The 15,261-nt window shown below is 39.9% G+C and overlaps 1 protein-coding gene across 5 annotated transcripts in view; it reads left to right on the top strand.

Moving 5' to 3' along the window:
• The window catches only part of PARP9 (poly(ADP-ribose) polymerase family member 9), a 32,508-nt gene extending 20,425 nt beyond the window's left edge, over positions 1-12,083 (top strand). For all 5 annotated transcript variants that reach the window (XM_046002352.1, XM_046002349.1, XM_046002350.1 and 2 more), the window contains 3 exons: positions 3,475-3,611; positions 4,267-4,441; positions 10,335-12,083. In XM_046002352.1, the coding sequence (XP_045858308.1) occupies positions 3,475-3,611; positions 4,267-4,441; positions 10,335-10,714 (692 nt within the window). In that variant the 3' untranslated portion in view covers positions 10,715-12,083. The remainder of the gene's footprint in view (positions 1-3,474; positions 3,612-4,266; positions 4,442-10,334) is intronic.
• Positions 12,084-15,261: the final 3,178 nt, after the last annotated feature.

Genomic DNA, 15,261 nt, shown 5'->3' with positions numbered 1-15,261 from the left:
GTCAGAGAGCGAGCGAGAGAGAGAGTGAGCACAGGCAGACAGAATAGCAGGCAGAGTCAGAGGGCAAAGCAGGCTCCCCGCCGAGCAAGGAGCCCCATGTGGGACTCGATCCCAGGACGCTGGGATCATGACCTGAGCTAAAGGCAGCCGCTTAACCAACTGAGCCACCCAGGCGTCCCAATAAAAAACATTTTTTAAAAATTAAAAACATTGAACATAAAGAAATAGTATTCAAAAGTAATACAACAAGAATGAGACCAAAGATTATGATTTCTACTTAGCTTTTGAAAGGTAATGACCATGGATATTTAAACTGACACGAGAGTATACTTCCCAAGAGAACAAGGGACAAAGAAACACTGTTCTATAAAGCTTGTGGCATTGCTTTAAACTAACTGCATTCATAGGGTTGACCTATTCTCCCAGCTATTGACGGTTAGTCCTGTTAAATCCCTGGTTCTGCTGCAAGATGGCACTTTGGATAGTTGATGACTAAGCATATAATTCCACAGCTGTGTTTCAGAGGCTCCTACACACTTACCCTCTCTCAGGCAGATTGGGACCTTAGTTAACAAAATTGATACATTTTCTTTTCTTCTTCTTCTTTTTAAATTTAATTTTATTTTTTCAGTGTTCCAAGATTCATTGTTTATGCACCACACCCAGTGCTCCATGCAATACGTGCCCTTCTTAATACCCACCACCAGGCTCACCCAACCTCCCACCCTCCTCCCCTCCAAAATCCTCAGTTTGTTTCTCAAGAGTCCACAGTCTCTCATGGTTTTTCTTCCCCTCTGATTTCTCCCAATTCACTTTTCCTTTCCTTCTCCCAATGTGTTATTCCTTATGCTCCACAAGTAAGTGAAACCATATGATAATTGACTTTCTCTGTTTGACTTATTTCACTCAGCATAATCTCTTCCAGTCCCATCCATGTTGCTACAAAAGTTGGGTATTCATCCTTTCTGATGGAGGCATAATATTCCATTGTATATATGGACCATATCTTCTTTATCCATTCATCTGTTGTAGAGCATCTTGGCCCTTTCCACAGTTTGGCGACTGTGGCCATTGCTGCTATGAATATTGGGGTGCAGATGGCCATTCTTTTCACTACATCTGTATCTTTGGGGTAAATACCCAGTAGTACAATTGCAGAGTCATAGGTTAGCTCTATTTTTTAATTCCTTAAGGAATTTCCACACCATTTTCCAAAGTGGCTGGACCAACTTACATTCCCACCAACAGTGTAAGAGGGTTCCGCTTTCTCCACATCCTCTCCAACACTTGTTGTTTCTTGTCTTGTTGATTTTGACCATTCTAACTGGTGTGAGGTGGTATCTCAATGTGGTTTTGATTTGAATTTGCCTGATGGCTAATGATGATGAACATATTTTCATGTGTCTGTTCGCCATTTGTATGTCTTCTTTGGAGAAGTGTTCTGTTCATGTCTTCTGCCCATTTTTTGATGTGATTATCTGTTTTGTGAGTGTTGAGTTTGAGAAGTTCTTTATAGATCTTGAATATCAGCCCTTTGTCTGTAGCATCATTTGTGAATATCTTCTCCCATTCTGTGGGTTGTCTCTTTGTTTTGTTGACTGTTTCCTTTGCTGTGCAGAAGCTTTTGATCTTGAAGTCCCAAAAGTTCATTTTTGCTTTTGTTTCTTTTGCCTTTGGAGACACATCTTGAAAGAAGTTGCTGTGTCGGATGTCTAAGAGCTTACTACCTATGCTCTCCTCTAAGATTTTGATACATTCGTGCCTCATGTTGAGGTCTTTTGTAAAATGGATACATTTTCAGTGAGTTTTTACTACAAGGAATGTCAGCTATCCATCAGAGCGATGAAATTTAAATACGGAAGTTAGGAGTTTCCTCTTCCATGCTGCTATTGTAATCCTTCCTGGGGAGCACTTCTGACGCAGGAGTTTGTGGATCTTTGAGTCTGCAGTGCTCAACCCGGGTGCCCAACCCAGTGTCAGCAGGTAATAGGAGCTCAGCGAATGGCTGCTGAACTCAAGTGAGCTGAACTCTATTACTATACCTTATATAGGTCGGCTGTTGCTCTTGAGATTTAATTTATAATCTCCTCCTTTGAAATTTCCTGGCTCTGAAATTTCTCTGCTATGGAATTTTGTTCCCCCTGCTTTCCAGATTTACAGCTTGGCCCCTCTAGTGAATTTCTTTGGATTTATCATCTGCTTTCTGTGTTTGGATTGAGCACGTTCAATTAATGTGCTGGGAATTGTGTCATTTTTGTTCACTTGAGTTTAAGTCAAACTGAAAATAAACTGAGGGGTGTCTGGGTGGCTCTGTAGGTTTATCCAGTCCTGCATCAGTCTTCCTCTGCCCTTCCCCCCTGCTCATGTGAGCATGCTCTCTTTCCCTCAAATAAATAAAATCTTGAAAAAAAAAAAAAAAGAAAAGAAACTGAAAGAAAATAAGTCTTTTGGGGTTTTCTGTTTGTTCACATGTATGTATATTTATTCCAACAAGCAATTGGTAGGCAATAACAGGTTGTCCTTTGAATTTAAAAAGGTAGGAAAGTTAAGGAAGAAGGAACAAAGGAAGGAAGAAAGGAAGGGAGGAAAGACAGAACATAAATTCCTAACCTCCAAAGTTTGCTTTTTGTGGTTGGGTGCATGTGAGTGATGTATGTACCAAATATTCTGCCTTTCCACTTGCAGAGAGCACTGGTGAAAGCCAGGTTTATATTGGCTGTGTGATATCAGCCAAGTCACTTAACTTGTCTGAGTTTGTTGTTTTTTTTTTTTAAGATTTTATTTATTTATTTGACAGACAGAGATCACAAGTAGGCATAGAGGTGGGGCGGGGGGGGGTGGGGGAAGCAGGCTCCCTGCTGAGCAGAAAGCCTGATGTAGGGCTCAATCCCAGGACCCTGGGATCATGACCTGAGCCGAAAGCAGAGGCTTAACCCACTGAGCCACCCAGACGCCCCTTCTCTGAGTTTTAATTTTGTTTTTTGTCAAGGTGTGTTAGTTATTTCAGTGGCAGTGTTGTAATAGTCAAATGAAGATGCGATATGAAATCTTTTTGAAAATCTTTGTTTTATATAAATGTCATACTATTTTTCATCATTCCTTAATGTTTTATTATGCCTGTGTATTTTTGTTGATGAGCATCCTGACCAGAAATATAAGCATTTCCTATTAGCAACACAATTATACATTATCTTACAACATCGATGGGGGAAGTATATACTAATGCTCTTTTTTCTCTCACCCCCTCAGCCTCATGATCTAAATCACATGAGGACAAATTTATTAACCCCCTCTTCTATCCCATGCCTTCTCGTTATACTGTACTCTCCTGCATGTCCTAAACATATAAGGCATACAGTTTAAATGGGCTAACCCATTTCTTTAAATTTCTATAATTTGTTTTATTAAATTTCTTTACAAATCTTTTTCCTCTCACAGAACATTGAGACAAAGTTTTATGTTACTCATTTTTAGGGCAGTGGACTAATTGGCAACCCCCAAACCAGGATGAAGTGAAAAAGAATACGTTTCTGAAATGCCTAAAGCTTTCAACAGAGGAAATTCAGGCTCAGAAGAAACAGTTTGAGAACTACGGTTTGCAGGTTATAAAGGTATACTTAATTGAGGGAAGGATTCTACTCATCTTGCTATCATTTGGTTCTGTAACTGAGAGAAAAACTCAGCTGCTGAGGACTCTAAGCCAGCTGCTCACTGACCTGGACCCTGAGGATTAAGACTGAAAGTAGGGCAGGGGTGGGCAGAAACAAAGGGTATCGTTGGAATCAGGAGGTAGGAATGATGGCAGGAGGTACAGAAGCACCCATCAAGCCTCAGGGCAAACTTGTCTGCCTATCTTGAAGCAGTATGAAAAAAAAAATGGAATAGCATTTCTTACACTGTATTATAATTGTTCACCTATTTTTTTTTTTTTACCTCTTGTTAAACCGTGAGCTTTTAAGAAGGCAAAGACTGTCTACACTGTTGACCCTTTCGTTACCAGTGCCTGGCACGTAGGGATTCACTCAGTGAATTTTATTACATGGATTTATCAAAGAAGGGACAGGGAATTTTGAAGAACCAGAAGTCAAAGTAGGAGAGGGGTGGGGGCCAGAAGGGACTCTTAAAACACTTTATATGAAAAGCAAGTTGTGTGCCTAGTAATACACACAGCCTTTCTCTTTGAAGCAGAGTATCAAGCAACATATATCGTGCTTCTCACTTTTTTCCCCAGTTTTTTTTTCAGTTTTTCATATCCTTGGGTCATAGGTGGAGAAAATAGACAATGAGGTTCTCATGGCTGTCTTCCAAAAAAAGAAGAAAATGATGGAAGAGAGAACACAGGGGAAGCCTGTGAGCCACAGGCTGTTTCAGCAAATTCCCTACCAGTTCTGCGAAGCCGTATGCAGAGTTGGCTTTCACAGAATGTACTCGACGCCCTGCGGTAGGTGTCAGCTCCTCATCTTCGGGGTCTCTGTATGTGGGGAGTGGTGAGCAGACCCCAGCCGATGGCTCACCATTTGTAATATTTGTTGCTTTGGGGAGGAGAACCCTTGCAACTGGGATATAGTGATTGAGTCATTTGGAAAGGGTCCTATTTTTTGTTTGTCCTTCTTGTTTTGTTGCTGATGGGTTTATGCTGATGAAAGCTTTAGCGGTAAGATGTACAGTTCACTGTTTCTCTCTTTTCTGTGGTTATGTGTTTTATCTGCCGAAAGCACCCTGAAGCTTTTTTCCCCCTTAGCTCCACAAAATAATTATCGACACTACCAAACCTCATCCCTTAATTAAAAGGGCATTTTCCTGAGCTTAATAAAGTTGCTCTTTTCTCTTCCATGTTCTTCATTTCCTGTAGCCTGCTAGTGAATGAATTAGATTGCATCTGGCAGGTAAAGTAAACAACCCCTAAAGATCCTTTTCAGCTATGGGAGTTCTACTGTGTGTAGCTTCCATATCTCTTTTCAGTTGTACAACAATACTGCATACTTAATTGCTGTATTGTCCCCTCTAGATCTCTCCAAAGGAGGCAAAGAAGTTTAGTAATAATCATGGAGGATACTAGCCATACAGCTTGATTTTGCCTGATCCATTGATTCTGTTCTTGATTTTTACCTTTCAAAATATGTAGCCTGATCCTTGCTGTGAAGCCAACTCCAGGTCTTGATTTCTAGAAAGCAACGGGTCTGGAAATCATCATCTCTTTGCCCCCAGAGAGAACATGAACAATACCTGGAGTAAAAACTGAACATGGGAAGTTCCTGGGGGTAAAAAATTTTTAAATGGATCCCTACCAAGAAAAGAAGTCTTTGAGTGTAGCCAGAAGAGTGATATTGGTTAAAGTCTTAAAAATTCACAACTTCTGTTGGCTCCCAAACCCGTCATAACGGACTTCTTCTCTGCACTCCCCCCTCCCACCCCTACGTAAACTCCTCTCACTAAGACCATCACTGTCCCCCTATTTATCAAATCCAGTAGTGCCTTCTTTTCAGTCCTGTGGCTGATGCTGCAGATTGCCTGACATCTGCACACAACTTTCTTTTCTTTTTTTTTTTTAAATATTTTATTTATTTATTTGACAGAGAGAGATCACAAGTAGACAGAGAGGCAGGCAGAGAGAGAGAGAGAGGGAAGCAGGCTCCCTGCTGAGCAGAGAGCCCGATGGGGGACTCGATCCCAGGACCCTGAGATCATGACCTGAGCCGAAGGCAGCGGCTTAACCCACTGAGCAACCCAGGCGCCCTGCACACAACTTTCTTCCTAAAAGGCACGCACATCACCTCCCAAGGAAGACAGCCCCAAAGTCTCATCCTGTCTCATCATCAGCCTTGAGTCCAGAAAGTCCTCTTTTAAAGCTTAAAAGCAAGGTAATTGCCCTAACCCAGTCATTATATAATGATAGGAAGAGCAGGAAAACTGCAATAAAAACTCCCATTTCTAGGGATGACTGTGTGGCTCAGAGGGTTGTGTCTGCCTTCTGCTCAGGTTGTGATCCCAGAGTCCTGGGGTGGAGCTTCACATGCTTCTTCCTCCCCTTCTGCTTACCACTCCCCCTGCTTGTACTTTCTCACTCTGTCAAAAAATAAGTAAGTGCTTTAAAAACAAAACCAAAAACACTCCCATTTCTATAGGGGAGAAGGAAAGTCACTGGTCCATACCACTAATCATATGTCGCTGGATAGGGATAGTGAAGATGGTATTCCGGGAGTGGACTAACACCCTTGTTTTGCACTCCGGGAAGAATCTTCCCTATGCGTTGCTATCTTTGGTCATTTCTAGACCCACTGGGGCCCATGGCCTATCAGGGGTCCATGGATTGCCTCAGGGACTAGAATGCTCTCAGGCTACTGACAGCCAGGCCTACAGTTTCTTCAGCACTACAGTTCCTTTAAAACCTTAGCAGGCATGAAGCCTGTTTACTGCTGGTCAAGTTTGTGTCTTCAAAGCCCAGCCAAAGGTCTTGTCTCCATCTAGTCTTTAAGCCTCAAGATTCTGGTCTTTTATCTACTGGCCTAGGAGTTCTGTCCACATCCCTAGCTCTTAGCTTAAAGCCGCTGCCTGAGGCGATTCAGATAATAGATTCATTGGAGAGATACTGTCCATAATGGGACTTGAGCCAACATGTCTGGTGAGCGTGCGTAACCAAAGGTGCTTGAGAAACCCAGGAGACATTTGATCACGGCTGAAGTTATTTTGCAACTCTTCTTTTTAAACCTAGTTTTCATTTGGAGTACAAAGGTTCTTGGCTTTATTTATTTATTTATTTTTTACCCCTGCAAGTTTCCCAATTATGGGATTCTCGGTCAATTTAGATGGCTAACTATAGGTAAAGTGGACTTCTATGAATGAAGCTTTATATATATATATATATATATATATATATATATATATATATATATATTTTTTTTTTTTTTTTTTTTTTTTTTTTTTTTTTTTTTTCTGTCTTGGCTTACATTCCAGCCAGTTCTGATTTCATCTCTTGCTTGCAGGGTTTGCCTAAATGTAGCAAGAAGGAGCCTCCATGCTTGCAGTGTGTTTTATTGGGTTCATTCATTCATTCATTCTTGAGCACATTCTGTAAGTCAGGCCCTGTGCTCGGTGGGAGGAATACAACAGTAAACACAACACACAGAGTTCCTGCCCTTATAATTTATAATCTAGTGAGTCCATCTGTTGGGTGTTTTCTGGAGTTCTAAAGGAAGATTTTTTTTTTTTTCAACCCTACGATGTCCCCCTGGGTGATTGCACCTATACCTATAGCTTCAACTCCTACCTCTGATGACTTACAGATTTGTAACTCGAAGCCCCTTCTTCTCTCCTGACCTGCAAGTCCCTATCTTCAACTGTCTTTTGAATATTTCTGCCTAGATGTTCCATAACCACCTTGGACTGAACTTTTTCCTTGGCCATACTTTTCCCTAAGAAATAGGTGCTTTTTCCTTACCCTCCCCCCCATACTTCCTATCCCATCACCATCTATATATGAGGTCTCCTAGCTGGAACCATTATCTTCTTCCATTCCTCCTTCCTCTTACTCTAGGTTCAGGCAGTCACACAGCCCTCCTGCTTCCCTCTTGAAACATTCTCAGCCCAGCCTCACCTCTTTATTCCTGTTGCCTTTATTCTTCTTCCCCTGGGCCCAGACGATGACCAGGTCCTTTCTTGCCTCAAAACCACAACCCTATCCAGCCTTTCCTTTTCTCTGCTTGCAGAATTGTCGTGCTAAAAACATACATGCCTGTTTAATATCTACCTACCTAGCTGCCTGCGAGGTAAAACTCCAATCCCATTGGCAGAGCATGTAAGGACCTAGGCTCCCCTGCTCCCCCATTATTTCCCCCCTCATCACTCACTGTGTTCATGCACATGTCAGCCAGGCACAGCTTAGAGTTTCCTAAATGTGCTGGATATTTCATGCCTCTATGCCTTGCATGTGGAATGCCTTCCCCCCTCACACTTTTTTAGCCCTGCAAAGTCCTATTCCTTTTTCCAGACACAGCTGAAATGGCATCTCCTGGTTGGCACGTTCCCTCACGCCTGCACCCAGGGAGTCGCTCTCTGCTCTGTGCTCCCACATGTCCTACATTCCCTTGTTACCGCATCTGTAACTCCAACAAGTACAAAAATCTATAGTTCCACACAACTCAGCTATGGAGCCTATCTTCCTTATTAGCTCTAAAATGGAATTTTACCTACCTTTCCTGCTCCCTGTCAACAGATGTGGAAAAATCCCATCTCAACAGCTCAAGATGAACTCAGTCATTTTCAGTTTTCTCAGTCCTTTGGGGGTTTAAACTCTGTTCGTGCAAGTTTTTTTTTTTTTTTTCCTCCTTCTCTTCTACGAGTGCTTTAGAGGATGGGACAGGCATTGTGGAGAGAATGGCCTGGTTCTGCATCTGTCTGTTCTCTGTCTCCTGATGTCCTCTGCTAGAAAAACCACCCTGGGGTTTGGTCATTAGCACCCTCCTATGCTTAAATTTATAGTGCCCTTTGTTCTCAGTGTCTTCACAGGGCACTCCGGTTTTCATACCAAGGGAGTTACTTTCTAGGCCATTGTCTGTGCCCCTCCTGCAAAGCAGAAAATGTTTTGAGTGTGCACATCCTCCAAGGTGAAATGCAAGATCTTGTGTGGCAGTCCTCACCTGTTGTGGACATCTTCCCTGGCCATCGCTGCTTTCCATTTAGCAGCCTGGCTGGCTGAGGGGGCTGTACTCAGTAGAGGCAGGCAATGGTTCCTTCTACTCTGGAAGTCCCCTACTCCCTGTTTTTCTGAGATTCTTGTTGTTCTGCCCTATCTTGACTCCTTGGGCTCTCTAGAGGGAGTGGGGCAGTGAAGTGAGTCCCTTCTCAGAGTCCCCAACAGCTTTAGTCATGTCCTCTCTGATTCTTATCTTTCCACCAGGTGGAAGGAAGAACTTTTACTTATTTTGAAGTGAGAAAACTATTCTAAGAATATCTTTTATCCTTCTCTCCTCTGTTACATATGGCATAAACTCCACGCTCTGACTCTAGTTTTTTAGACTTCTGGTTCAGAAAACCCTTTTCCTCTCCCAGAAAGCCTTTCAAGACCATAATCTATGCTTGTCGTGATCTCGGGGTCCTGGGATCGAGCCCCGTGTCAGGCTCTCTGCTCCGCAGGGAGCCTGCTTCCTCCTCTCTCTCTGCCTGCCTCCCTGCCTACTTGTGATCTCTCTCTCTGTCAAATAAATAAAATAAAAATCTTAAAAAAAAAAAGTAATTATATATGATATCTGGGGTGCCTGGGTGGCTCAGTCAGTTGAACCTCTGACTCTTGGTTTTGGCTCATGTGACAAGCTTAGGATCGAGCCCTCCCCGGCCATGATCCTGGATTCTGTGCTCAGCAGGAGTCTCCTTCTCTGCCTCTCTCTCCCTCTTCCTCTGCTACTCCCTCTGCTTGTACTCTCTAAAATAAAGTTTTAAAAAAATTATATAATTGAATGTGTGTGTGTGTGTGTGTGTGTGTGTGTGTGTATTCAGTTCACTCTGTTATAAGCTTTATCTTTTTTGCCCCAATATAATGAGTAGCAAGAACTCAATGGGTGGAGAAACGAAGAGCAAGATGAAAATTCCAGGAAAGAAATCTTTGATTTTTATCTCAAAATATTTTCTCTCCACATAAAACTGTGCTACACTTTACCTGTTTACATGTGGGGATTCCCCTTTGTGAATCTTTGAGAACAGGCATCATGTCTTAGTTATTCTAGAAGCCCGGGAGCTAAATTGTCCAACTGGTAGCCATTGACCATATGTGGCTATTGAGCACTTAAAACGTGGTTCATCTGAATTGAGATGTACTGTAAATGTAAAATATACACTGATTCTAAAGACCACTACCCAAGGAAAGAGTGTAAAATATCTCCTTAATAATTTTTTATATTGATTACAAGTTGAAATGGTAACATATTGGATAACACAGATTAAATAAAAATTACTAAATTAATTTTACCTGTTCATTTTTACTTTTTTATATGGCTACTAGAAAATTTAAAATTACATATATGCTTACATTGAACTTTTGTTGTTCAGTGCTGCTCGTGAGCCTGAAACAATATTCGGTTAAATCCGAAGTAAATGTAAAGAAAAAAATAGGGAGGAAGGGAAATAAAAAGGTAAGTAGGTATATAAATGTAAGCTGTTATTAGGCTGATGATATCAATGATAATTTGTCTCAGTTTAGGTGTCTTTGCTATGGACAGGGACTTGAGACCAGGAGTTGGTGATTATTTAGAGGACTAGAGAGAGATTACATAGTAGTACCCACATAAGCAATACAATTCATCAGATCCTAATAATCTTTTAACTTTTTTTTCTTTTCTCAGACCCAAAATATGGAGTTGGTATATACTTCACCAAGAGCCTGAAAAACCTAGCATACCGGGTCAAGGAAACATCGGCCACAGACGAACTGATATACGTGTTTGAAGCTGAAGTACTCACAGGCTCCTTCTGTCAGGGTCATCAATTACAGATCACTCCCCCACCATTGAGTCCTGGAGACACAGACTGCCATGACAGTGTGGTTGACAATGTCTCCAGCCCTGAAATCTTTGTTATCTTTAGTAACACTCAGGCTTTGCCCCAGTATTTGTGGACTTGCAGCCAGGATCGTGTACAGCCATGGGATTACTTGTCAAGACCAAGGATGCTGTCTTTACAGCAGCCTAGAGCAAGATTCTTAAGGGGTAGCTCTGTTGACTAAATTCCACATCATTTTAACAAGTGCCATGTGCTTGTTGAACTCTCCAAATAATGACCAGTAGTGAGTCAGAGAGTGGTTTGAATAGGTAAGATGGGTTGTCCATATGGACCAATTGGGTTATTGAAGGGACCCAGCACAAATTAGCATCTTGGTTCTTTCATCTTCGTCTTTACCTCTTGGGATTGGGGTGGGTAGATGCCAACCCAAACACTCTCAGGTCTGTTCCCTCTCCTTCAAATTGTCCTTTCATCTGTTTTACTGTAAGTAAGAGCAAAAATGTTTTACATGTGATGAAGGGGAATTTCTAGTATATAATCCAAGCCTTTTAAAATGATAGTGTAACACCAGGGTGATTTTAGATTTTCCAGAAAATCTTATATAGCATTTTAGATATTAAAATATACAACCTTTGAGTAACTGGCTTTGCAAAGTTCTGTGTAAAATGACATTATTCAAAGTGGAAGGACAGCAAAAGGCTGATATTCTACTGATACCCTATTTGGATTCGACCATATCAGGCAATACCACTCAAGCATCATGAGGCCAAATTATTTATTTTTTAAGATATATTTACTGTTGAGAGAGAGAGACAGAGTGCGTATGAGTGCGAGAGGGGACGGGCAGAGGGAAAAAATCTTAAGTAGATTCCTCGCTGAGTATAGAGCCTAACGTGGAGCTCAGTCCCAGGACCTGGAGATCAAGACCTGAGCTGAAATCAAGTCAGACGCTCAACCAACTGAGCCACCCAGCTGGCCCTAGGCCAACTTATTAATTCATCAAATATTTCTTGATCACTAGATGAGTTTCAGTCATTTTCTGGGTGCTGGGGATATGATGCAGGACAAGACAAATGTCTTCAGAAAGCTTTCAGCCTGAATCATCAGAAAGACAGCTATGTGATTGAGTATAACAAAAGAGAAAGTACAGAATCTTTGGAAAAATTTAAGAGGGAGGGGATAAATTAATCAAGGCTTGGGAGGAAGAATAGAAAGTGAAACTCTAGCTGAGACCTGAAGTATTTATAAGAGTTATGTGAATGAGGGATGCAGAAAATAGTACTTATAAAAGCTGAATCCTCTGTGACTTTGCCCAAATTTTACATCAAAGTTCTACAATAAAGAAGCCAGCAAATCTCACCAGGTATCTCTTGCCTATTCTGAAACCCATATTTCTCTATATTCCCCAAATTCCCCAACCCTCTTTTCTTTGCACAGAATACTACTTCTGCCTCATCTTACTGTAACCAGTGTTCTTCCTCCCTTTTTTTTTTTTAATCCCCTTCAGCTATTTCCCCACCCCACCTAACTCCCCTCTGGTAACCAAGTTTATTCTCTGTAGTGATATAGTCTGTTTCTTGGTTTCTATCGGTTTTTTGTTTTCTTTTCTTTTGTTTCTTAAATTCCACATATAAGTGAAATCGTATGGTATTTGTCTTTCTCCTACTGACTTTCACTTAGCATTATACTCTCTAGCTCCATTCATGTTGTTGCAAATGGCAAGATTTCATTATCTTGAGGGGCTGAGTAATATTCCATTGTGTATATATATACACCACATCTTCTTTATCCATTCATCTATATCAGTGGACACCTGGACTGCTTCCATAATTTGACTATTGTAAATAATGCTGCAATGAACATAGGGGTGCATATATCTTTTCAAATTAGCCTTTTTGTATTCTTTGGCAATAGTGGAATTACTGGATAATTTGACAATTATATATTTAATCTTTTGAGGAACCTTCATACTATAATCTTTTTTTTGTTCTCCATACTGTTTTCCACAGTGACTGTACCAATGTGCGTTGCATGAGGGTACATTTTCTCCACGTCCTTGCCAACAGTTGTTTCTTGTGTTTAAAAAAATTTTTTTTAAGTTTTTACTTAAATTCCAGTTAGTTAACATACCGTATAATATGACTTTCAGGTGTACAAATTGTTTCTTGTGTCTTTGATTTTAGCCACTCTAATAGGTACGAGTGATAGCTGATTGTGATTTTGATTTGCACTTCCCAGAGAAATGATGTTGAGCATCTTTTCATGTGTCCGTTGGTCATCTGTATGTCTTTGGAAAATGTCTGTTCATGACTTCCGCCCATTTTAAAATTAGATTATTTTCTTTATTGGATGTTAAGTTGTATATATATGCAACTTTATATATTTTAGATCCTGAGTTGTTATCAGATATGTCATTTGCAAATATCTTCTCCCATTCTGTAGGTTGCCTTTTAGTTTTGTTGATTGTTACCTTTGCCGTGCAGAGGCTTTTCATTTTGTTTCTCTCCCAAACCACGTCCCTGCACTTCATACTTTCCTCGATGTGGCCTCTTCTCTCCCTCTAGTTGTGCAGTTTGTTCTGTCGGTACTCAGGTCATTTTTACAGATATTCCAAATGATTTGATAGTTATCTGGTTGTGCTCTCGGAACAAGAAGAGCATAGGGTCCTCCCACTATGCCACCATCTTAGCTACTCAGAAACATCTAATGTTGATGCAGTCTCAATAGGTTATTTTTGCCCTCGTTTCCCTTACCTGAGCCCAAATCTCAAACTATTAATAAATATAATTCAGTTCTGTATAAGTAAGTAAATCATGGTCAAGTTGGGTTTATTTCAGAAATGCTATGATTATTTAAGAACATCTACTAGTGTAACTCACCATATAAGTGTATTAAAGAGTATGCTCTCTTCAATATACAGAGAAAAGTCACTTAATAAGCAATTCATAAAAGGATATTGAAAACCTAGAGCAAGCATCATATTTCATGGTAAAACATTAGAATGATTCCCTACAAAATCAGGAGAGAGACAACGGATGTTTTCTATCACCACTAACCTTTCTATCACCACTAACATGAGTTAGGACACATGTTCGACACAGTAAAGAAGAACAAATGAAAAACATAACTAGTGGTGGTAAAATAAAAATGTCATTAATCACAGGAAATATGATTGTCTATAGAAAATCCAAGGAAATCTGGAGACAAGTTAGGGTGAATAAGCGCATTCTGTAAGGTTATAAATAGAAATTATAGATAAGTCAATTTCATTCTTATACATGAGAATAAAGATAATGACTTTTTTTTTACCATTACAATAGCAATATCAAAAAAACAGAGGGACTGGAAATAAGTTTAACAAAAGGTGTATAAAAATTCCATTAAAAAATCACAAAATGTGGGGCACCTGGGTGGCTCAGTGGGTTAAAGCCTCTGCCTTCAGCTCAGGTCATGATCTCAGGGTCCTGGGATCGAGCCCCACATCGGGTTCTCTGCTCAGCAGGGAGCCTGCTTCCCCCTCTCTCTCTGCCTGCCTCTCTGCCTACTTGTGATCTGTGTCTGTGAAATAATTAAATAAAATCTTTAAAAGAAAATCACAAAATGTTACTCAAAGGCATTAAAGAAGACCTAAATAAATGGAGAGCTATACTATATTGTCATCAAAAAGAAGACTCAATATAATAAAGATCTCTATTCTCCAAAAATAAACCTTATCAATACACTTTCAATCAAAAACATAACATTTTCTTCATAGAAATCGATGGAGCAATTTTAAAATTTATCTTAAATCTAAAGGCTCAAGAAGAGCCAAGGTAAATTTAAAGAAGAAAAACAAAGTAGAGGTCATTTGACTATAACATATCATGACTTGTATACATCTATAGTAATTATGATGTATTATTGGTGCAGGAATAGGCAAACAGACCAACTGGCTATAATAGAAAGCTCCAAAACAGACCTATGTCCATGTAGAAACTTGAGAATACTTGGATATATAGACACATATATATCTCAAATCTCTCTCTCTAATAGATAATAGTTTAATACATATAAAATACATATAAATTTATAAATATGTTTATTTGAGAAATATATCTCTCAAGTTTGTATATTATAAAAATTATATACTATAGATACATACTATTATATACTACTAAAATTATATATTCTGTAATATTTATGATGTAACTTTTCACATTGCAGGTTTGATGGTGTTGATATTTTTATGGTACATTTATAAAATTTTGCAGCAGATATTTCCAATTAGAAGCTAAGTGCCATTTAAAAGTCAGAACTCAGTCTAAATGACTCAGTCAGTTAAGCATCTGCCTTTGGCTCAGATCATGATCCCAGGGTCCTGGGACTGAGTTCTGAATCAGGCTCCTTGCTCAGCCAGGATGCTGCTTCTCCTTTTACCTGACACTCCCCTGCTTGTGCTCTCCCTCTCTCTGACAAACAAATAAGAAAAAATCTTCAAAAGTCATAATTTACATGATACAGAATACAGTTGATTTCTTATTCAAGTTTTCCATATCAAGTCAAAACTGGCTATTTGATGCTTACATTTTTGCTCACTAGTTCTTCTTACTTTCTGAGTATCATGTGACTACATACATACTTTTCTCCATATAGAGCTCTGAGGATGTGTAGATGTATGAAGGACAGAGGGAAAAACTATGGATTTCTGGGAAAACAATGGACCAATATCAATAAATGGTCTTAGACAACTGGTTAAGGACATGGAAAACCATAAATTTCGATCTTGTTCTA

The sequence above is a fragment of the Meles meles genome, chromosome 4, assembly GCF_922984935.1.
Source record: "Meles meles chromosome 4, mMelMel3.1 paternal haplotype, whole genome shotgun sequence".
Lineage (NCBI taxonomy): Eukaryota > Metazoa > Chordata > Mammalia > Carnivora > Mustelidae > Meles > Meles meles.
This window is presented reverse-complemented; position numbering and strand designations above follow the sequence as displayed.